The sequence below is a fragment of the Calypte anna genome, chromosome 3 (genome assembly GCF_003957555.1).
Source record: "Calypte anna isolate BGI_N300 chromosome 3, bCalAnn1_v1.p, whole genome shotgun sequence".
Classification (NCBI taxonomy): Eukaryota; Metazoa; Chordata; class Aves; order Apodiformes; family Trochilidae; genus Calypte; species Calypte anna.
Window position 1 is genome coordinate 21,831,303 of NC_044246.1, and position 25,391 is coordinate 21,856,693.

Sequence of the window (25,391 nt, forward strand, 5' to 3'; positions counted from 1 at the left end):
TGAGTCCTGGAGAATAAAAACAGAACAATGTATGAAGTACAAGATATAAGATTCTTGAATAACCATTTTAATAGAAATATTTTAATACAGAGAGTGATTGTAAAGTTTCCTATTTGAACAGCAATGTTTGTAAGGAATCCATCTTGTATTGCAGTACAGTTCTCCACATTATTTCCTCTGTTGCTATAGAAACTAATTCTAGTGCAGCTGTGATCGCTTATCAAAATTCTAATGTTTCAATAGCCATTTCTTATTTTGAGTCATTTAAATAGCCTTGTCTTACTTTAAATCAAACTGCACATTTCACCACTGCTGAATTGTTGACTGGTCAAAATGTTAATGCAAAGTGATAGCAAATGCTGGTGGTTTATTTTGGGTTTTGGGTTTTGGTGTTTTTTTTTCTTTCTTCCATCTAAGCTATCATACTTATTAATAAAGTTTGAATAATAAGCAAATTAAGGCTTTTTCATAAGTTATAAGGGTCAATATTTGCTGTCTAACATCAGTAATAAATATTACTTCCTGAGTGTAATCTTAATTATACGTAATATTTCATAAACCTTAAGTTCCTGTTATTGATATGTGGCTGTATATTTATGTGTATTTACATATATGTCCATATATGTACGTGTATACTACTGTTAGGAAGTTTTTAACTTAAAATTCTGTATCTCGATGTGTTCATTTTATTAAAGTAAAAATTTTAGTGCTACTACACTCTCTGAAATTAGTCAGCTACAAGGTATACTGCAGCAGAATGTCACCAGTTAACAAAGTATTCTGAATTTCTTTTGCTCATTTTATTGTGTGTTTCTTTGGGGCTGATTTTTTGAAGTGGTGATGGTGGGCTTTTTAAAAATTTATTGTTATTTTGTTTGTTTGTTTGTTTTTAACAATGAAGCTACTGTGCTGGCAGGTGCATGTATTTAATGCAGGGTGCAGCAATGTAGGTAGTTTATGCATGGGAGCCATACTTGCCTGTGAATTGTATAACAGCTGTATTACAGAAGGAGCTTTAATAGATTTAATGAGGTATCTGTATTTGAGATTATCTCCATGCTTGCTTATTAGAGTATTGAACTGGTGGTTTTAGTATCTATTGTAGAATCAGTAAATAACAGGTTGAAGAGGAACTGTGGAGGTCACCTAGTCTGATCTTCCAATGGAGACAGAGCTAACTTCAAGAAGTTAGAGCAGGTTGCTCAGGGCTGTTGGGAGGAAAAGCTTTTAGAACTGTAAAGACTACCAGTTACCTCTCTGGGTAACCTCTTCCAGTCTGTAGCCACTCTGATTTTAAAGTTTTTTCCTTACATTTAAGTAGAATTTCCTTTGCTGCAGTGTGCATGTGTGTCAGTCACATGTTGGGTTTGTATATAGCTTGATAAAGTAATTTGTATTAATAAAATAGTTTAAAATCTTAATGCTGAGATTTGAACAATGGTAGCATTCTGGTTATGAACCATGTGAAACATCACTCTGCTGAGTGTGTTTTCAGTTGTACTGTTAAACCTTTGCTGGCACCAAGTTGTATGGTCATATGGTAGTAAGTCTGGAGATATATATTTCTATACTTTCTGATGTTGTAGCAAAGCTACTGAAATGTTCTGGTAGTACTTTTCAAGATAATCACTGACTTTCTAATGAGTGTACACTAATTTCATCTAGAGTGAAATAAATAATCTTCAGTTTTGAAATTACCATACAAACATTCTGCAGCTGTAGCTGTCAGACTTTAATTACTAATTAACTGCTGTGCACCACCTTTAAGTCACTTACTCAACATGCAGCATCAAACAGTACTTTCAAATCAGGTGTAAATCTTTGCTAGCATAAAAGAGGTCCGTGAGAAACTGAATTTTACAGATATGGTTGTTCTTACTTGTCACAATGGCTAGCAAGTTTAATATCCTACATATAAGACCATGTTCATGACAATGTGATTTTCCCATTAGTGTTTTGGGAAGTTAAATGATTTGAGAATGATATCCTGCATTCTGATCCCTGGTTGTTCAGCACTTGTTGTTTCTTTGGGTGGATGACATGGAAGACCAGTTCCTCTCCTACTGGTTGTTCAAGACTGAAGCATCATTCTGAAAACCTAATGAGCCCTCTGTATGCAATATGTTGCTTGGCCTAGTAAAGCATCTTGTCTATGACAGTGGGAGGTCTCAAAAGTGCTGCAAAGCAATACAACAAATTTAGTTTTGAGTAATTGTGTTTCTTTTTCCCTGAAAAAATTTGTTTGAGGCCTTGTTGGAATGAGTTTAAAAGACTGAGATGATCCCTGCTGCTTAATCCATGTGTTTTCTGTGAATTTGTAGCCCTGAGTGTGTGAAGGGAAGATACATTGGTTTCAAAGCATGCCCATTCCTGTAATTTCACAGTGTCTGTTGTGCCTTTATCTGCACAGCTGGCCCCAAAAGTGGTGCTAGTTCCTAAACATTGTTCCTAATCATGCTTTTTACAGGCACTAGTAGGTTTTGGAGGCAATCTTTAGCATATTTAGGTGCTTTTCTTCTATTGTTGAAGATAGGTCTCCTGCTGTGATCTTCCTTGATTTTTCTGGGTCCTAGCTGCTTTCTGTTTGGTAAAGTTATGAAAGCTGTTTCAAAAGCAAAAAAACAAAAAAAAAACCAACAACAAAAAAAATCCGAATGTTCTCTAATCCTTTTTACATGAGTACTCTTAACATACTGCAGGAAATAGTCCATTTTAAAAAGCCATTGTGTCCAGGAAAGATGGCAGAAAAGTTCCTGAATATATAACACAAATCAGGGTCCACCAGATTTCAGTAAATAATTGCCACTGTCTCCATACTCCAAAGGAAAAATAGTAAATTAAATTTTGTATGTATGTATACATACAAAAAAAAAAAAAAAGAAAAAGGCTTATTCTGGGAAACTTCTTGACTTGCCTGGAATGTAAATAGCTGTGTTCTCTAGGTTGTGCAGATTTTTACCTACAAATATGGATATTCCCACCCATCAAATATCACCAATTTCTCTTTTATCTCTTTGCTCTGTTGACATTGCTTTTTTCTCAGATCTGAATCACTTTTTTTGCATGTCATACGTTGTTTTATTTTCCTCATTCCTTAACCTTTCTTCTTCTGTCATTTTTACTTTGTTATTTTTGCTGTTTGTAATTTTTCATTCCTGTTTGCATCTTGTCTATTCTTTATTCCTCTCTTTGCCCTTTTTTCTCATTTTCTATAAAGATCTAGGAAACTTCCATCCTTTTATTTCTTTCCTTTGTTCATTTACCAACAACCTATCACTGAATCATTGCACATGCTTTTCCTTTTGCCTTTTATTTTTTTTCTTTTCACTTTTATCCCCACCCTAATATTATATTTTTTGTTTTCTCTTCCTTCTCTTCCACTACAGAGCTGATGATAATGGAAAATTCTGTGGGGGTGTATATCTCTTAAGAAGCTAGTGGCTTGGAGGTTTCCATGTTGGTGGTGGTACACAATTCAGGTGAATTTTAGATTAATAATAATTTACAAGGCTTGAAGTAAAAATAAAAATTAAAAAAAACAAACAAACAGCTGGAAGAAACAGCTAGGGTACTAGTCTCAGAAGACTTGGTCTCATTTCCACATTTAATTGGAAGCTTTCTGTGATGATGAGCACTTCTGAACTAGACTCACAACCATATTTATTATGTCTTATTGAAACCTGTACTTTAGTTCTCCACCTGTAAAATGCCAAACACATTGAGTTCTGCTACTATAGTAGTACTGTTATTCACACTAATACATACTAACACTTACCTGATACCTGGGTTTGGCTCATATAGATATCTTAACTGGATGGGCAGAAAATTTAACCATGCCCTTCTGGAAAGGCTCATGCAGTATCATGGTAGTCCTGCTCTGTGTTAGTGACTCACTTCAACAGAGCATCCTTTGCTCTCAAAATGTCTATGAAAATAAGGCAAAAGAGTCAAAGGAAGCCTTGTGTTTCTATTCAGGAAACAGCTGTTGGTGGAAAATATCTTTCTTGGTTAATTTTCAACAGTTAGGGTAATTATAAAGAACTGAAATCTTAGGGGACTTAACAAAACTTTGAAGAAAAAAATTATAAAATGCAGCTACCAAGGTGAAGCTGTTTTTTATGAAATCATGACTTTTATTTAATTTTTAATTGCAGAGTTTTCAGTGAAAAGAAGTAATTATGGAACATGTTTAATTGCAGTATATACTACTAAACAGATCTTGTTTATATCATCAAATAAATACTTGTTGAAATCTGTTATTCCATATCGACTAGAAAACTTTGTACTTTTTTTCTTTTTTAATAAAAAAATGGGGGGGAAAAATCTTGCTTTCTAATCACACTTTCTTTCCTCATTTGAGACCAAATCGGATGAGAGCAGGAACATCACAAGAATATTAGCTGAGTGTTGCAATACTTTACTAGGAACTAATTTTAGACTTCTTTGGAATCTTTTTCACCTTTTTAGCACTTTATCTTGCTATTTAACTCTTGTGCTTAATACTGCAGCTGTAGTAATATTAAACTGGACTGGAATTTGAACTATAATTTAATTTAAAAGTTTACTTAAATGAAGTACAGCAATGACAGGAAATTTTTTTATAAGTCTGCATCAAGCTGCTGTGGTCCAGAGGTATGAGAGGGAGTTAGCATGCACACACTGGTCAGGAAGAGGGGGTAGATGGTCACAAGAGCTTGAGATGGTTCACAGTGGGTGCAGTTTTTAAAGCTGTTTAGCTCTGAATTTCTCCTAAACATCTATAAATGCTGGTGAGATAGCCAGACTGGAGTGAACTTTCACACAGATGATAAAAGGCATTTCTTTGTCACTAAGACACTCTAAGATTTGAAGCCGCTTGTCAGTTGCCTTCAGCTGGCAGGAAGGACTTCTACTGTATTTTAAATGAGGGGGAAAAAATAAAATGAGGTGTCTAGGAAGTTATTTAACTTATCTTTTTGAAAGCAGTATTTTTCTAACAATTTTGATAAAATGAGAAGGGAACAGAAGTGCAAAGCAGTTAGCTGACAGTGCTAGAGAGGCAGTATAAAGGACAGTTGGCTGCTTATAAAACCAGTAGAAGTGAAACCAGTTCTGAATAGAACTGCAAATCGGTTTTTGTACCTAGAAGTTGAATGAATATGCTTTGTACAAGTGATTTACCTAGGGTAATACAATTATAGAAAGGAAGGCAAACAATTTTACAATTTCACTTCTTAAAGATGAAGCTAAAGAAGCTTAAGAATGAAGCTCCTAAAAAGCTTTGGAACTGGATTTGGACTCAGAAAAGAAGAGTTTTTGAAGTTGCCTTTTAAAAGTTAAAAAAAAAAAAAGTTCTGGAAACCTTTGTTTATTGATATTTGCATCAATAAGAGATTAAGAGATGGAACCAGTAGGTCTAAGCACTCTTTAGATATATTTTGGACAGCTGGAAATTGTAAGTACAGAAGCAGGTATCCAGAACTCTTTTGTAATCAAATTATGGAAATATTGTATAAGGAGTCGGAGAATGATGTTTTGGTTTTTAAATTTTTTTGGCAAACAAAATCAAGCTGTAGTTCTGCATCCTGATTATATCTATAAACAGATAAGTAAAATAAGAAATATTACTGTGGGTATCAGTAACTTCGATCAGTCTTAGACCTTTCCTGAGGAACAAAGTTGAACCTTTAAGGACGGGACCTAAAGATAATGTAATAATTTTGGATTACTTTTGTTGAAAAACAGAAGATAATATTTTTATTACATGAATGACTAGGAGAATTAGCCTTAGAAGTTAAGGAAAATGCAGTAAATGGCAGCAATGCTGCTCTGATTTTTTTATATTTTAAGCTTATAGTGTATGGAATTTTCTGAATACCCAGATATAATTACTTTTCCTACTTACTGGTGAGTAGCTTTATGTAGAAGATAGCTCAACTGAATAAGAGTAAAAAATTTGGCAAATGAAAAAAAGCCAATAAAAGTTGGGGGTTTTTTGTTGTTGTTGTCTATTGTCAATAATCACCCCATATCACACCTATATTCCCCTTTTTTCATTAAGTCTCTTTTGGAAAAAAAATAACATAATGCCAAGATAATTTGTTTTATTGTGAAATAATATATTTTTTTCTCACAAAGATGCATGTAAGCCTGTACATGTTAAAGGAAGTAGAGCCCTGAGGTTTCATTCAATATTTAATATTCATATTTTATACTCCTCATAATGTGGGTTAACTCAGTCAACGTAATATTTTTGGATGGTAGAAAAGTTCAAACATGGAAATTCCATTTGGACTGTCTGTTCTGCATATCAGAAATCTCTAAGGGTATTTAATCTTTCAGAATAAGAAAGGTTTCTTTAATTTTTAAACATGTATTTCATTTTATGTTTTATTTAAATTGTTTTAACATTTACATAGAACCCCTTGAAGGCTTGAAAACTTGAAATTTACGTTAGGTTAAAAAAATAATTATGAAGCATAGTCTATGTGGAGATTTATTAGAGGAAGGAAAGGTACTGTTTCAGTATGAAGATGTTATGATAATTACAAAATATTAATAGCAAAAATATTAATTTCTACAGTGATTACTTGTTTTAAATGGAACTGGAAATGAGGTTCCCAAAGAAGTAATATATGTATGAGAAACTCCAGTTTTATGGAGTAGTTTGGGTTGGAAGGAACCTTAAAGATCACCTGGTTCCACCCCCTGCATGGGCAGGGACACCTCCCTCCAGGTCACATTGCTCAGAACCCCATCCAGCCTGGCCTTGAACACTTCCAGGATGGGGGCAGCCACAGCTTCCCAGGGCAACCTGTCCCAGTTCTTACCTCTCTCACAGTGAAGAATTTCTTCCTAATGGCTAACCAGAATCTACCCTCTTCCAGTTTAAAGCCATTACCCTATGTCCTATCACTACATGTCCTTGTGAAAAGTCCCTCCCCAGACTTCTGTAGCCCCTTCAGGTACTGGATGGCCACTATAAGGTCTCCAGGGAGCCTTCTCCTCTCCAGGCTGAACGACCCCAACTCTCAGCCTGTCCTCACAGGAGAGGTGCTCAAGCCCTTTGATTGTCTTTATGGCCCTCTTCTGGACTCACTTCAACAGCTTCATCTTAGAAAAGTGTAGACAATTACTTCTTATGAGAGAGGGGAATTAAAACCAAAGATACTTTCCTATACCTTAAGAGTTACTTCAAATAGTAATTTCTATCGTAAGATCATGTATCTTTAGACTGTGATTCAGCTCAGAAAAATGACTGCAAAGTTTGTGTTTTCTCATAGCTACCAATCTTGTGTTCCAGGAAGAATACTCATTTTGCCCATGGTTACTGTGTTGGTTTTACTGACAGCCCCTTGAGGTGATGGCAAGAGTACCATTGCCCCTTGGCTTTCAATCAATTCCCTGTACAGGGACTTATGAAAACAGATTAACCTTCGTTGTTTAACAAACAGTACTAAAAAAGAAGGTACTTATTGACTTCTGACTTAAATGTGCTAATGACAGTTTATGTGCTGTAATTTCAGAGCATACCAGCAAAATGCTAATCTGCTTGTGTTTGTCAGGCATTTCCTGAGAGTTCTGATTTCTTCAGCTGTGAAGCAAGGACTTTACTATTACTACTGGAGGAGTGTTCTCCCAGCTCACCAAAGGATGAAAATTTTAAATAAAGCAGTTAAGCCATAGATTATTCAAATCTGCCTGTAGACAGCAATACACTGTATTCTCAGTTTAGTGTTTACTAAATATTTACTACTAAACAACTTGGTTTCACTCATGTTCTGAGAATACACATATTCTGAGAATACCCATATTTTGGGTGGAAAAACAGATGTGGGATCTTAATCCTGTTAACTTTTTTTGGGTCTTTCTTCTGTTGAGGCAGTTTCTGCCCAGTAGGAACTTCAGGCTAGACCCAATTTAGTTTCTTTGAGATTATTCCTTTCTTTCAGTCTTGGGATATATGTTGGCTTGTTTTTCACCCTCTCTAGTCCCAAATGGTATGATAACTTAATACGATTAAATAGAAATGAGCTCCAGGATTATTGGGAAGCTTGCATAGTAATGATGCAGCAATTAATTTTAGATCTTCACTGTACCCATTTGCTTGTTAAGAGTAACTCTTCAGCAGAATCGATTAGCCACACTAAGTGGTCTTCAAAAAGTATTCTGTGGCTTCATCACAGTATACAGGTATGCACAGTTTACACCTTAAAGTTGGAAGTTTACACCTTAAATTAAATGTACAAGGTATGTTACAGACATTCTATATGCAAATATGTAACACTTCAGAACATGCTTTCCTTTCAGCTCCAAATGTTCTTCTCCAACACAATTGGTACTGGGAGAGCATGCATTAGCAGTTTGTTTTCATTTTAAACTGATACATATGCAAAATATTGTTGACAAACTGATTACTGAAGTTAGTTGGTCTCTTAACAGCCGCTCCCAGAGTATTCAGCTCCCTCAGCTGGAAGATGGGAACGGAGAGCAACACAACTCCCCCAAACTCCCCCATCATCCAGATGGGGGTGCAGTTCATGACCTTCTGTGGCATCTGGACCCTCACAGGTACATGGGGTATTTACCCAAGAGTATTGAGGGAGCTGGCAGAGGAGCTCACCAAGCCACTCTCCATCGTTTAAAGGAGAGGTCCCAGATGACTGAAGGCTTGCTGATATGACACCCATCCACAAGAAGGGACAGAAGGAAGATCTGGAGTACTATAGGCCTGTCAGCCGAACTGTGATGCCCAGAAATTCATGGAGCAGTTCATAAATTAGTGTGCTCACAAGGCAAGTTCAGGACAGCCAGAGGATCATGCCCAGCCAGCACTGGTTCAGGAAGGGCAGAACCTGCCTGACTAACCTGATCTTGTTCTATCACCAGGTGACCTGCTAAGTGGATGAGGGCAAGGCTGTGGACATTGCCTACCTGGACTTTAGTAAAGCCTTTGACACCATTTCCCACAGCATTATCCTAGAGAAGCTGGCAGCTCATGGCATAGACTCTTATACTCTCTTTTGGGTTAGAAACTGGCTACATGGCAGGGCCCAGAGAGTTGCAGTCAATGGAGTTAAATCCAGTTGGTGGCTGCTCACCAGTCATGTTCCACAGGGTTCAGTTTTGGGGCCAGTCCTGCTCAGCATTCTCATTAATGATATAGATGAGGGGGTTGAGGCCTTCCTTACTAAATTTGCACGTGACACCAAGTTGTGTGGAAGTGTTGTTCTGCTTGAGGGTTGGAAGGCTTTGCAAAGGGGGCTGGGCCAAGGTCAATAAGAAATGGTTTAAAAAGGCCAAGTGCCAGATCCTGTGCTTTGGTCCCAACAACCCCATGCAGCCTTACAGACTTGGGGAGGAGTGGCTGGAAAGCTGCCAATCAGGAAAGGATCTGGGGGTGCTGGTTGATGCCAGGCTGACTATAAGCCAGCAGTGTGCCAAGGTGGCCAAGAAGGCCAGCAGCATCCTGGCTTGTATCAGGAACAGTGTGGCCAGCAGGAGAAGGGAAGTGATTGTGCCCCTGTACCCTGCACTGGTGAGACCACACCGTGAATGCAGTGTCAGTTCTGGGCCCCTCAGTACAAGAGAAACATTGAGGTGCTGGAGCAGGTTCAGAGAAGGGCAACCAAGCTGCTGAGGGTCTGGAGAACAAATCCGTGAGGAGAGGCTGGAGGGAACTGGGATTGGTTAGTTTGGAGAAGAGGAGGCTGAGAGGAGACTTTATCACTGTCTACAACTCCCTGAAAGGAGGTTGTCAGGAGGTGGGTGCTGACCTCTTCTCTCAAATGAATCATGATAGGACTAGAGGAGATGGCCTGAAATTGCACCAGGGGAGGTTTAGACTGGATCTGAGGAAGAATTTCTTTCCTGAGAGCATGGTTAGGCATTGGAATGGGCTGCCCAGGGAAGTGGTGGAATCGCCATCCCTGGAAGTATTTGAAAACCGTGTAGATGAGGCACTTCAGCACATGCTTTAGTGGGTGATGCAGATATTGATACTTATATTTTGTTGTGGGGGATGTTGACAGTTGGACGTGGTGATCTTAGAGGTCTTTTCCAACTGTGGTGATTCTGTGATTCTTTATAATTTTAAGGAAAATACCCTGTATCAGTATTCACTTCTGTCTGTGATATAATTTGTCTTTGATGTCATCAGTTATTAGAATGTCTTAATGTAATTAAAATCTGCAGTATTTTCAGAGAGCCATAACATGAAATGATAATTTTATTGCATCATTTACTGTGGGATGGGGAAAATTAATTGTAAATAGAGCATTTACACTTTAACAATTAATTTGTAAACTTTAATACCATTTTATTAAAAGAATCCTGTTGTTCAAAAACAGTTCGTGCATGTTTAGACAGAGATGTCCTTAGATTTTTCAATCAATTTATTTAAGAATTTACATGCTATTTCTCTTTGATAAACTAAACTTCCAGAAATTAATTGTTAAAACCAGCCCCCAGTATTTCAGCTCCTTTGAAGTTGTTGTTTTGTTGGGGTTTTTTTCGGATCACAACTGCTTGATAAGAATTTTATTTTATTCACTTTTTCCTTATTTTCATTAAAAATACTTTTTGTGTCACACAGCCTGTGCAGTTTTCCCATAGGGACATATAATAGAGTTTCACCAAAGTAAAAAAAGTGAGTCACACAGTTATTTATTTACTCAGGTAAGACCATAATGGTGTTGATAGTTACCTGGACATGCTTTCGTTTCTGTACATTGTGGAAAAGCTGAGTTAAAAAGTCCTTGCAGATTAGCCTAAAAGCAGAAAGAAAGATACCCAATAATAGCCGTGTGGTGGTCATTGTCTCATTTAAGGCTGTTTGTTGCAATTTAGCAACAATGAGCGGAAGAGCTGTTGCTTTATATTTGCTAGGATATTCAATTATATAGATTATGGAAAGGATATTTACTATTATTTTATTATGATTAAACTAGCACTTTAGGTTCTAAAATTATATTCATCTAGTTTCGTGGTTACAATTTTCTTTAAAAAAAGGTAACTCTCCACATTCTAAACTTTCTCACTGTTACTGCTTTGCAATTTCAAGATTCTGACTGTCCAACTTAATTCCACTTCAGATGTAAGGTTTGATATGTATTTGCTGGACTGATAACTATATTTCAAGTATAGAATTCCCTGCCTGCTGTTTTCCTTTCCAGCCCTATGGGACTGGTAGTTTCAAGGGTCAGTGGCACTGGGCTAACTAAGAACAGAAAGCCTTTTGCATGAGTGCAGTAAGAGTGACTTGGAATCACTCTGCAGGGTAGACTGGCTGTGACTGGTTAATCAGAGAAGATTCCTTGCAGTGCTGTTATCTAGTAGTGGTGCTTCACATTGTTTTAATTACTCACTTGCCTTAGCTAAAGGTAAGGGGAGTTCCATTAGAAGCCGAGTAAAATAGAGAAGACCCCTGCATTTCCCAGTTATCTTTGCAGCCTATATTTATCTGTGCAGGAGGTATGCTCCATAATGAGCCGTCCTCTTCCTATACTTCCCAACTTTGGAGATCTGCAATGCACATTGCCTCCCTTCTAGCCACCATGCCTGGGTTTACTTCAGGTGGATGGTGTGCACAGAAACCATGGTGGTTTGGGCTTACATCAAGTACCAGAAGCTATGAAGTGTTCCTGCATGCCTCAGTCAGATAAAGACCAGACTTCCAATGGAAAGGAAAACAAAAGGGAGCCTGTCACAAGGACTAGTTGTTTCCCAAGAGAGCCACATTACTGTTTTTTCAGCCTTGTTCTGTAAAAGGTAACTTTAATGCATGCTCTCTTTCTGTGACATGTTGAACATCTGGTATTACCTCTGAAGCAGTTAGAAAACTGATCTGCTTGCTGAGAATTTAGGATACAGGCAGGGCAATCCTGTATGCAAAAATTTGATGTTGAAACTTAAATGTACCACCTTTATCATACCAGAAAGGCTGATTTCTTAGATGCATCTGAAATCAAAGCTCACATTGGTCTAATATCAGTACTTTAGTTAACTTCTCTGCTAGGTAGAGTTTTCTCTGTGACTGAAAATCTGACACCAGAAAATACTGTTTCTTTGAAATTTTTGTGTGGAAGTTAATTCTGCATTTGAGGGGCATCAAAATCTTCATTAACACCTCTACAGAAGATGTTAAAAAAATGTCATAAAGTTTTACCTAATCTTGGTTTTGCTTTCATTTCAACTACTGCACACATTGCTGTCTTTTCCCAGCGCCAGTCAAGTGTGTAATGCAGTGTAGTAAAGTATGAGATCAAAATTGAAATGTAATTTTTTGGCATTACATTTCTGTATCCTTAGCCATGCATCCTGTATGTATTTTCTGAGATGTATAACCACATTTCTTTCTTCTAGCTTGTATAAGTGAGAATCAAAGATGATCAGCATAAAGTATTTATCCCAAGCACAAGATTCCTCATGGTCCTTTTTCCACTGTCTTGTGGCTGGAACTAATGTCTAACTTCTAGAGTCTGGTTAAGTACCCTTGAGCTGTCCTTAACAAGTAATAAGGAATCTGAGACACTGCTTTCTGTGTTAAATTCACTGGTGATCAGAGTTCACTTGTGTGAAAAGGCTTTTGTCTGCCTTTATTGGTGCCTTATTTGTCTTCAGAGTTTAATTTAATAGCTTTTTGGGTGAGCAAAGCATGGGAGGTAATCAGAAGTTTGATATCGTGGCCTTAGGGAGTGCATTTTCTTTCCTTAATTGGTCTGCATTCCACTTGCACAGAATCCGAGTTCAGATATCCAAATGCTTTTGCAAGGTAAGCATCCCTGAAATTCAAGTGTAGAATTTTTGTCATGTCATATTTGTACTGTATTTATTTTTGTATGGTTTACACAGTCCACTGTGACTGTATATTTAATACTTTGCTTTTCCCAACATCTCTTTCAGCTGAGAGATCATTTATCTCCATTTTTAAACCTATACTTTTCAGTATTGTTTGTTACATAAATTAAAATGTAAAGTAGAAAAAGACACATCTGTAGACATTAAATACTCTGTCCAGTTACCTGGACTTACTGTTTTCCACAGAACTGTTCAACAGTTAATAACCAGAAAGTAAGTAAAGAATTTTCACTTGTTCTCAGCAAACTGCATTCAGAGGATGAGAAGAACACCTCCACTAGATGAACTGCAGCCGCCTCCCTACCAGGATGACAGTGGCTCTCCTCATCTTTCATGTACACCTTCTGAAGTTGGAGACAGTAAATGTGAATTTTCCCAGTGTAGCAACAGTCCACGATGTTCATATAAATGCCCAAGTGAGGGAAGCACGGGACATGAAATAGAAAGCTTTCATAACAAAGGATATGAAGAGGATGTACCAAGTGATAGCACAGCTGTCCTTAGTCCAGAGGTAAATGAAAACTGTTGAGCGTTCTGAAGTGTCGTGTAGTGCAATCTTCTGAAACTTTTTGTTAAAATAAAGATCCGTGTACAGATATACAAACAGTAATACTGCAGCTCATTAAATTATAAAACTGGCTTGTCAGAAAATATTGCAGTAGCATTTCAGGCTATTCTTTATGGCATCTTAACTTTCAAATAAGAGTGAATTTTGCTCGAACAAGTCAAAAAAATTATCACCCTACAAGGACTGTAGTCAAAATTGGTTTTCTTCCACATAACTTTTCAAGCAACTTTAAAAAAAAAGCTGTTAATACCTTGCAAACTGAACACCCCATAATCTAATATGTCTTTTATGAAAAAAATAGTACAAAGAATTTTTTTAAATGTTGATGGTACAAAGATTTGTTCCATTTAATTTTTCTCTTTTTCTGCTATCAACTGCAATGATACCTATTTATTTTTGTGATGAAGAAATAGTGTTTTCTGACATATACTGGCCCTTGAAATATCTTTAACAACCAGTTACTGCACTGATATCTATAGATAAGTCTGCATTAGTGATGTCACGTGCAGAAGGGGCTCTTCTTAGTATATATTTGTCTTCTGTCTCACCTGAAGTTTTGCAGTATAGTCCTGATGTCCCAACAGCTGTTTCTGTCATAGTAGACCTCTTGGTGAGTTGGTGTTGCATACTTGGGGTGTTGGTGCAGTGTCTGGAAGAGCCACCTCTGCAGCTGAGGTGGTCAGCTAGAACCACAGTTTGTATCCACTTGATTGCTGGTAAAAACACGGTGTGTACATATGGTTCTTGAACCCTATCAGATGGCAGCAAATCTATTCCTAGATCTTCTCCTTTGTTTACTCAATAAAACGAGTACTGCCAGCCTTTTTCACAGCCACTTAACAACTTAGCTTTCAGAGGAATCAATTCCCATAGCTATATAGCAACTAGTTTACTACAAGAACATAACATTTTTTAATCCAAAATACATTATTGTGATATTTATTAATTTACATGAACAAGCATATCTTTGATTATACAAAAAATACACAGGAAATTAACTTGTTACATGAACAGTAGGTTGACCTGTACTTGTAAATATTTTGTGTTTCAGTATTACTTAAACTAGCTGTTTTAAAAATACATGGTTTAATAAAGGCATGATATTTTTTGGCACATTTATAGAACCATGCAAAAGTTGCATGTGCAAGTAGATGTTGTAATTCCTGTATTCGTTGCTGGTGTCTCACTGTGCTCTCAATCACTAGCAGGCTCCTAAGGCACTATAATAAGTTAACTTAAAAATGTTTGTATGCTCAGGATAAATAAGGTTGTTCTGTCTTGTAACAAATGAGTATGTATTTTAACGTGTGGGGCACAGAAGCAGAGAGCATGAATACAGCCTGATTTAATCTGAGCTCTTGTCTGAACAGCTCCTGCTTTTGGGCAGTATTGGCCAGGTAAAGTCATCTGATTTTTTTTTTTTTTTTTCTTTTTATAAAAGCCATCTCCTCAGGCGTTCAGTGCTTAATTAACTTGTTTATGGAAAAGATCATAGTCATTTCATATTGCTTAGAGAATACCAGATATTTCCATGCTAGTTGTAATAATAGGATACAATAAATAAATAAATAATTTCAAAGCTGCTTTTTCTTCTTCAGGATATGTCAGCTCGGGGATCGTCTTCACAGCTTCCTAAACCTTTTGATCCTGAGCCAGTAGCTAAATATGGCACACTGGATGTGACTTTTGACTATGACTCACAGGAACAGAAGCTTTTGGTGACAGTGACAGCTGTCACAGACATTCCCACATACAGCAGGGCAGGTGGAAGCTCGTGGCAAGTACACCTAGTTCTTCTCCCTATAAAGAAGCAGAAAGCAAAAACCAGCATCCAGCGGGGACCGTGCCCTGTCTTCACAGAGACTTTCAAATTTAATCACGTTGAGTCTGAGATGATTGGGAATTATGCAGTTCGCTTCAGACTGTACAGCATACGTCGCATGAAAAAAGAGAGGATTGTGGGAGAAAAGATTTTTTACTTAACAAAATTGAATCTTCAAGGGAAGATGTCAGTGCCAGTGATACTGGAACCTTCTTACAGTCTGTCTGTGAGTATTATATGAGGCAGAATAAGAATACAGTGATACACAGTGTCCTGAATTTTGTAAGAATAGTATGTATATTTATAGAGTCATCACATCCACTCCATTTTCCTCAGCAGTCATAGCACCATATTATCACAACAGTAATTTCTTTAGAGCTTCTGAAACTACCTTCACTTTCCACCTCCAAAATCTGCCCATATTTTTCCTTTCAATTACTTATAAATTTCCGATTTATAAATAGGGATACAGTGGTGAATATCTGTACATACATTTACACCCAGATGCATACATATATATATTTAATAGTGTAATCTTTACTCCACTACCGACAGCATTTCAGTTAAAAAAAAAATTACATGCTCTCCTGTTGCAGTTAATACTTGGTTGCAGTAAGTATTTTTCTTTCAAGCAAGAAAGATAGGAAAGAGGAAATTTTAAAGAACAAAGACATTTTTAATAACTTCAGATTAGAACCTCGTAAATAATAGATTTCTGGTTCAGTCTGAAGTGAAAAATACTGTTAAAACTAGTTCAACTGAAGAGGACCTTTGCTGAAAAAGACCCCTGCCTATCTGATGAGCAAAAGTTTTTGTCCCCCAAAATGATGTAGTATTTTTAATAAAGCAAAGCAACAGTAATTAAAGGTAAACCTAGCTATCATTATCAAAACGCAGAAATCACTGTATGGGCAGTGATCAACATATTTTTCCTTTTTAAAAAATATTTAAATACACTATTGTCCAGAAAGAAAATGTTTGTGATATTTTGGTCATGGCTTTCTAGGCTAGGAGTGTTTGAATGTTCATTGCTTATGAGCTGTGTATGTGCTAAATAACAGACTTGGAGAAAGAGAATGTGATTTAGCAAGAACATCCTTATTTGGACACATGCATTTAGAGAGATTTAAGTAAACCAGCAATACAAGAAAAAGAGGAAGGTAAAGGAAAGAAACAAAAAGATGTTTTCAGGTGTGACAATGCGGTTCATTTGTTCTACATTTTTAAAAAAATTTCAGATGTATTGAAATTGCATTTCTGTTGAATGTGAATAGTGCAGAATACACTCAAAATAATGTGCTGTTTTATTTAATTACTAAAAATATATTAATTAGAATTAGTAAAAGCTGCAAGTAAAATTTGGACCTCATGGAGGATCAACTGGCAAGCATATTTGATTTCTTAAGTACAAATCTTTCCCAGTGATGAGGTGGCTTATTGAGTGGGACCTTTCCTAATGCAGAATTTGCTGTTTTTACAGCTGGTAAAAAAATATCCCATGAAACAAAACATTGAATATTCTAAATGCACTTGCTAAATGTGTGTGAGCACTATCAATAGGTTCTGGTATAAAATTTACCAAAGTCAGTGAAAGAGGACAGTTAACAGCCCAGGCTATGCCATATGTGCATTACTTATTCTTCTGTATGGTTGTATTGAGATTGTTATTTATTTTCTGTGATGGTAAGGGATCTTCTCATTTTTTGGGGAAAGGAACAAGAATAAGAAGTGGTAGGAAGTGAAAGTGTCTTCCAAAGTTTGCTGATGTAATGGGATTTAGGCAGATTTATCTTAGCCCTTCCTGTTGCTGGAAAGGAACCTTCATAGCCTTTATAGCTTGAATGAGGCTCTATGGGTTTTTTCATAACTATGCCAATCAGTTTTAAAGCCTTTGGAAATAATCCTGAGTTTATAGCTTTTTTCTGTTATTATTTATAGACTATATAATATTTTTGCAGTGAGCAGCTCTATTACAGGATTAACATATAGTTGTTTTGCTAGAATGTTAAAATTTGCTTTAAGACATATGCCTGGAACTGGGGGACATCCTGGGTCACTGGAGTTCAAGCCCTTGTTAAGGCAAACAGCCAGGTAATCCTGATCACAAATCAGTGAATTTTCACCTGAAAAAATTAGGTTGTTTACTTTCCAATTCAAATTTCTTCGTGGCCAATTTATAACCATTTGTTCTTATACCAGCATGGTCCTTGAGATTAATTAGTTCTTACCCTTCTCCATTGTTTGCCTCTGGTTCTATTTATACACATTAGTCGTGCTCCTTTTCAACTGTCCTTTTGCTAGAATAAATCAACAATGATCTTTATGAGCAAATTATCATAAATGCCAAGGAGGAGTTATTCATAACAAGAAGGTAAGTGTTATTTTAATTTGGAGAGAACCAGCAGTTCAGGGATGTTTGTAATTATAAAATCCATTATGGAGTACGTCATAAATTCTGAATTGAATTTGCGTTGTTTAGCTGCAGAGCATTTTTTTGCTATGAAGTGTTTATATTTGACATCTTTTTTACAAAGCTATTTCTTGGACACATGACAGTTGCCCTATTTTTTTCCACTGCTTCTCATTATATTGTGTTTATACATTAAATATACCCTCTGTCACTGAAACTTGCTAATCCATTGAAACATCTATGCTAATCTCTTCTGCAGAACCTTATTTTATTCTGTCTGTGCCTAATATTATATTTGTGCATTTTATTAGCTAATTTTCTGTCTTCTTATTGTATAAGAGCAGTTTGTATCCTGTGAATACTTAGTACTTTTTCAGGCATACCTTAAAGCTGTTTAACAGGGAGTCTGGTTAAAGGTAGACCAAGAAGTTCAGTGCCTTTGAAACATGTCAGCATGCTCACACAAGTGGGCTTGCAGCTCTCTAGTTATCCCTAAAATGTGGGTAAGTATGTGTTCTGGTGATTACATGATACTTCTGTATTCCTTAAGTAGGTTTCAAATCTACTTATGGCTTCAAATTTACAAGTATATTCACAAATTATCTTCCTCACCTAAAATTTCATCCTGCTCCTCGCCGTCCTACATTGCATATAATTCTTGCATCAGCAGTTACTATCTACAGTCCTATTGCTATTTGCCTTTAACACTCCTACATTGCTGTAGTTCTCCCACATAACAAGGAGCCCCCTTATTTATCACACCCTTCCTCCCAAGCGCAGGGTATGTTTGAGTGAGGAAGAAGCAACAGAACCATCATGGGCTATCCAGAGTGCAGTTGTCACTGTGATCTGAGGCTGTCCCTTTCAGATTTAATAGAAAGTGACCATTGCATCAAAACTTAATACTGGGGCTGTACATTGTGGTATAGTTTGGTTAGGAAGTACCTCTGCTGATCTTCTGTCACAACTTAAAAATTTGGGCAGACTATGGCAAATTCTGCCTAGGGCAGAATTTCTCTCTCTTGTTCCCCTCCCCCCTGCCAAAGGGAAGATAAAAGGGGAATAAAGACTGGAGACTTTTAAGTTGGAAACTGAAAACAATTGGATACAGATTTTACTAACACAAGGCAAAGATAATAACGTGAAGGGTAAAGTAACAAAAAACACAAATATATACAAATGTGTATATATATATATATATATACATACACACACACACAACAGGATAGCACATGGTGACCTGGTGCTAATGAAGAGCAGCAAGGCCAGCAAGAAGTGGGAGGAAAAAGATGGAGGAGCTGCTGGCTTTATGACCCTTTATAGAGAATGGCAGGAAATGGGAGGGAATAGATCCCTCCCCTTGTAGTCCACCTCTTTCAGAGTCCAAAAGCCCTCCTTCTTTAGTCCCTCCTGTTCAAAGATGACATCTTCTTAAAGAAATTTTCCTTTTAGTCTACAATGGTAGACAAATCTTTGGTCGCCTGCTTTGGACTTAGGTATCCATTGTGATGCTCTTTACTTTCCATAAGAATCCCCATGGATGTATTTTTAGTTGTTCTTCATTCTTCTCAAGCAAAGAAATTTTCCTGACAGTGAACTGCAGCCTCCAGTATGAAGTGATTATAAAAACATATAGACAGTTCAGTGAATGAAGTCTGTTTGGAAAAGATTAAAAAAAATAAGTGCAGTTCTCTTCACCAACCCACAGGTTGCTTTTTGTTGTAGAAAAAGATGTTCAGTTTTAGATTTTTTTGATGGGTTTTTGAAGTACAGTTTCAAGGACTGAAATACACCTCTTCCTGCTAAGCAAATCTAGTAATCATTCATCATGAATTGTCAATAACAAAATGTTTGCTGTGGAGAATTAAATTTATTTTTCTTTCTTTGTATAAAGTTCTCAATTTCTGAACTCCCAGATGTGATCCCTTAGACAAAGAATGGTGTAGACATTCATTCATGCTTAAAGGATTATTTTGTGCAAGTTTACTGTAAATATCCAGAATGTTAGAGGGTCATTCTCATTATACATTTTTTGAGTGAAGGCGTTTATGCACGCAGGGTATAAAAATGCTCTCTCTTGCACATATAAGTGCATACTCTCTCCACTTTGAGGACAGTGGATAATAATCTAATATACATTGGTTTATCCACTGTGCTTAAAGCATTTTTCCTTTGTGTGGCATATCTTCAGTATTCTTTCTAGTGGGTATTTATTGGTTTATAAGGTTGGGACAAAAACTTTCGGAGTGGCATTTCTTGTGAATTTTTGGCCATTACAGAGCCAAGCTGTCAAGTTTTGTGCCAGTCCTAATACTTTAGGCCTATTGGTGACTTTATTACTATGTTCTTATGGTGTAGGCCACACAGGGTTATATTTGGAAGGCTAAACTTTAAGATTCATATTTATAAACATATCTTCAGCAAATAGTAGCTACCAGTACAATACTTTAAAACAGCTAATGAAAAAAAGGCTAAGACTTGTCTAGAGGGGAAAAAAAAAAAGATTTTACTCATAGTATTTTAATTAACTAGAATTCTGCCTAACAGAATCACTTCCTGTGTGATAGGGCATAAATGCTTTCAGTTAGCTTGTAAAAATTATGTCCATCAAAGTAAGGTTATCTTTAAACTTATCTTTAAACACTGAGCAGGTTCTCTTGGGAATAGCTTGCTGAATTTGTTTGGGTTAGTGGTGTAAAACATGGAAGATCAGAATTAGTCATTTGACATAGTAAGGAAGATGGGTTCTGCGATTTCTTTGAAGAAATTTATTAGTTGATAGGAAAACTGAGACTTCACTGAGGCTTCAGGAGAACTTGACAGCTTCAGCTTCAGGACAACTTGACAAGAACTTGACTTGAAATGAAGTGGACTCCCTGTATTTGGCTGTTGGTGCAGGCTTTCCTGGTAGTATCAGCAAGCAGCAAGCATTGTCTTCTTGGTGTCATGCCTCAAGTTGTGTGACTTTGGGTGGTATTCTCCGAGCACTGCTGCTGGCAGCTGAGAAGCTTCACCCATGGTTCTCTTGGCTCAGGTCTTCATCAGGATATGGGGATGGAGAATCCAAAGGCAGCTGTGGCTACTATGCTCTGAAGCCAATAATATGTCTATATTGTTCTTGAAGATGCCAATACCAAGAACTCAAATTATAAGAATCTCCCACTAAGCAAGTTCAATTCAGTCATCACAGTTAAAAATTAATTTGCTTTAAAAATCAGTGCTATTTACTCCTCATTTTTCCTTATTTAAACATGTCTAATAATTCATGCCAAATTTTGGCATGTATATAGTCTGTTTATCCAAGAAGCACTGAACGAGGCATTGAAACTGTGAGACTCTTTCAGTCCCATATAGAATATATTGGAATATAGAATAACCTTGATAGTTTGTAGAACACTTTTAGATAGTTTTTAAGAATTTTTTTTTCAGAATCACAAGTTGTCTCAACTGACTGCAGCCAATCTGTCATCTTAGGAGCAAAACAGTTGACCAGTTTCAATACATGCAGCTTGTTTTTAATAACTGATTATGGTCATGGAGAGTGATGTGGTTATTTCTGTCAGACTGAACAAGCATCTTGAGCGAGGTATTCAGAAACGTAGGACATAATACATCTCAACCTGAACAGGTGTTACTGTCCAGTTATTTGAGTGAATCCAGCATACAGAATCATAGAATCAGTAAGGTTGGAAAAGATATCTAAGATTACCAAGTCCAACCATCAGACCAACACCACCATGTTAACTAAGCCATGTTCCAAATTGCCATGTCTTCATGTTTTTTAAACACCTCCAGATGTGGTTACTCTGCCGCCTCCCTGGGCATCCTGTTAGAATGCTCAACCACTCCTTCAGTAAAGAAATTCTTCCTAATATCCAGTCTAAACCTCCCCTGGCACAGTTCCAGGCCTTGTCCTGTAGTCCTATATCTGGTTACTTGGGAGAAGAGGCCAACTCCACCTCCTTTCAAGTAGTTATCAAGAGTGCGAAGTGTCCCCTCAGCCTCCTCCAGACTAAATAAGTCTAATTCCCTCAACATCTCATAAGATTTCTGCTCTAGACCCTTCACCAGCTTTGTTGCTTTGGATTTGTTCCAACACCTCAAATTCCTTGTAGTGAGGGGTCCAAAACTGAACACAGTATTTGAGGTGGCAGCCTTACCAGTGCAGGGTCACAGTCTCTTCTGTATTCCTGCTGGCTGCAATATTCCTGACACAAGCCAGGATGCTGTTGGCCTTCTTGGCCACCTGGGCACACTGCTGGCTCATGTTCAGCTGCTGTTAACCAGCACCATTAGGTCCTTTTCTGCCTGGCAGCTTTCCAGGCACTCAGCCCAAGTCTGTAGTGTTGCCTGGGGTTACTGGGGCTGAAGTGCAGGATATAGCACTTGCACTTGTTAAACCTCATACAATTAGTCCTGACCCACTGATCCAGCCTGGCCACGTCCCCCTGTAGAGCCCTCCTATCCTCAGGCAGATCAACTCTCCCAACCGATTTGGAGTCATCTGCAAACTTCTTGAGGGTGCACTCAGTCCCTGCATCCATATCATTGATAAAGATATTAAGCTAGACTGGCCCCAAAACTGAGCCCTGGGGAGCACCACTTGTGACCAGCTGCCAAATGGATTTAATTCCATTCACCACAACTCTGTGGGCTTGGGCACCCAGCCTATTCTTTACTGAGTGAAGAGTGCACCTTCTGTGCCATGAGCCACCAACTGCTCTAGGAGAATGATGTGGGAGTGTCAAAGCCTTTCCCTCATCCACAGGAGGGTCACTTGGGCATAGAAGGAGACCAAGTTGGTCAAGCAGGACCTGCCTTTCCTGAACCCATGCTGTCTGGGTCTGATCCCCTCATTGTCCTGCTCATGCTATGTGAGCATGCTCAAGATGAACTGCTCCATAATCTCTGGTACAGAGGTCAGGCTGACAGGCCTATAGTTCCCTGGATCCTGTTTTAAGCCCTTCTTTTAGATGAGTATCACATTGGCAAGCCTCCAGTCATCTGGGCTCTCTCCTGTTGTTAATCAGGACTGCTGATAAATGATGGAGAGTGGCTTGACAAGTTCCTCCACCAGCCCCCAAGGGGGGATAGTCCTTGCAAGTTGCTTTAAACTCCCTGAATAAATTCACTACTTCAACTGTTTCGTGGGTTATTTGCTACCTTCACTGTGATCAAGAAGAGGTTTTATATAGTGATACTGCTCTGTCTTATACCATCTTAGGTATAGGCCATATTACTGTTACTTATCTAATGAAAATCAAGTTGAAGATCAGTTCAGGAAGCTTTTCACAAAGCCAGAATTCAGTGTTTATTCTACCATGGCTAGGCTTGTCACTCCTGTTGTATCAGTAATTTAAAGAGTATATCACTTTTTAAAAATCCTGCTTCTCTGGAAACAAGTTTCTGACTTCTTCCAAGGTTCTCAGAGCCCTTAGTTGAATCTTGTACATACACCACAATTCTCAATTGATTGGAATTTCTAGCCTTTATTGCTGGATTTTTTTGAAAGGTAAAAGAAGATTCCAGTTATTGCTCACAGTCACAGATAATAGAGCTAATAAAAATGTTGTCAAAGTAGTACTTATTTATCATTTTGGGGCTATGCTGACCAGTGGGGTCAGTCAAAGCATTCTAAATGTAGATGCCACTGCCATGGCAGAATTAGCCAAGTCCACCTGACCTTGAAGTTTTTAGAGGATTAAAAAAAAAAACAACAAACATGCCAGCATAACAGCAGGTCTTTCTTCAACACATTAACAAAAACAGAACTTGATTTCAACATGGGCTTTCAAGTGTCTTGCTGATACCAGCAAGGCAAGTTCCAGCTTTGATAACTAGATCTATTACCAGGACCCTGAATGTAAGGTATTGGGAGGATCCTTTGAAGTCAGCAGTGAATTTCATGTATTTATCAAAATCATCGGTTGGTCACACAGCAAGAATAAAGGTTTTTTATTATCTCTGTCTTACTGTCTGTGCACTGAGTAAAATAGGAATTAAAAACTGGCATCTTTTGCCTTTAATCAATGAGTTGTGTGAAAAAAAATATTTACTCAGTTTGATATCCACAGTCTTTGGTATTTCTGTTAGCAAATGATGGAAACTGTGTTTCATACAAGGTATTACTGTCCTGAGGGTATGCTGTTGCTTTCCAGTCTCTATAAGGTCTTCAGACAAATGACAGACTGTTCCAGATTAAATCAAAGTAAGCTTCCTGAGCAGCACTCTATTTCCTCAGAAAGCCAGTTACTCAGTGACAAACATATTGTCTAGAACTGCATGCCTAGCTTTGATAATCTTTATAAAACTAAAATGGTAAAAGCTTATCAATACATAAAGCTGGAAAAATGAGATTTTCATCAGGTGTCTGTGAGATTCTCAGTGTCATTCTGTGGCATAAGTATGATGACCCAACTTGGATTGCAATTTCAATGAGCAGGAAGGAAAATAATCATGCAGTAAAAACGATGTAAATTTCCCAGAAGTGACTTTGTAGAAGTTACAAGAAAAGAATATCAAGGTTGTCAGTGGCATGAAATTTCTACTTTTGAAGATCACAAGCTCCTGCTTAAATCTTCCTCAAGCAACTCTTTCAGTTCTGTTACAGTCTTTAGCTTACAAATACAAGGTAAATTTCTGTTACCCTTAGAGAGATATTTTATTTTCTTAGAATTTGAATTTGTTCTCGTTTGCATGAACAAGCTCTCATTTTTGTTACTGTCTTTCAAGGAAACAAGAAAAAGGAAAAACACAGCAGCCGTTTTTTTGGCAAGTTTGAGCACTATTCAGCAAAACCATGTGCACTATTTTCTTCCAATTTATTTCCACAGGGGGGGAATCCTAATTGAAGATGATACACAAACAGATGAAGGTACCTAGTCTGCAATTTTATAACTTAGCATTTGTGGAACTTTTCCTTTTGGTTTTTGGTTTTCTCACTGGGTTATTCTTCTCCTGGGCTTTGCAGTGTATCATTAGTATTCTTCATTAGTGTTCTTCATTTCAGTCTTGAGGCTCTCCCAGTAATCAATACTTTTGTATATTCAAGCATCCTGTGTTTGATATCAATCATTTCTGTTCATAGTGTGCCTTTAGCAAGGGATCCTTTCAGTCTCCACGTGGACATCTCTCAGCAGGCTTGGCCCTCATATTGTCTGACTTGGAGCTGCAGCTTTCACAGCTCCTCTATTTCTGTTGAGCTTAATCAGCTGTCAGCTGGCCCCAGGAGAATCCGGTGTGTCTCCACCTATTGCCCTTCTCTGTCGTGTGTATGATAGATCTAAGACCCAAAGCAGATCCCTTCCAACTGCAGACACCTGGTGATCCTACAGTCATGAGATTAAACATGACCTGAATAAACCCAAAGGGTTTAAATTAGAGCTGTCTGGCTGAACTGTTAATTGCAGGTAATTTAACTAACAAATGCATTATAAACATACCATTACTGTTACGGATTTGTTCATTGTGAAAAATAATTGCATGAAAGTTCATGCAACCAAATGTTAGTTCATAGATTGACTACTTATAAATCATCCTTACCGTTAGATCACTGAATCTTTTTCTCTTCTCCCAATTTGAAAGAGTGTAATCAAATGAGAAAAGAGAAAAAATTATTTGCCATTGGTCTACCCAGTGTACATAGAGGGCAACTCCTAATCTGGAGACAGCATTGCCATCCAAAGAAGTCCGAGGTCTTGGAAGCTGTCCCACAGTAACATCTCCATGGTCTTCCAAGACTGACAGGGAATGAA

General features: G+C 37.5%; 1 protein-coding gene across 2 annotated transcripts in view; it reads left to right on the forward strand.

Moving 5' to 3' along the window:
* Positions 1-25,391, forward strand: part of SYT14 (synaptotagmin 14) — an 80,590-nt gene that overhangs the window by 43,959 nt on the left and 11,240 nt on the right. For both annotated transcript variants that reach the window (XM_030447794.1, XM_030447792.1), the window contains 2 exons: positions 13,080-13,348; positions 15,004-15,453. In XM_030447794.1, the coding sequence (XP_030303654.1) occupies positions 13,080-13,348; positions 15,004-15,453 (719 nt within the window). The remainder of the gene's footprint in view (positions 1-13,079; positions 13,349-15,003; positions 15,454-25,391) is intronic.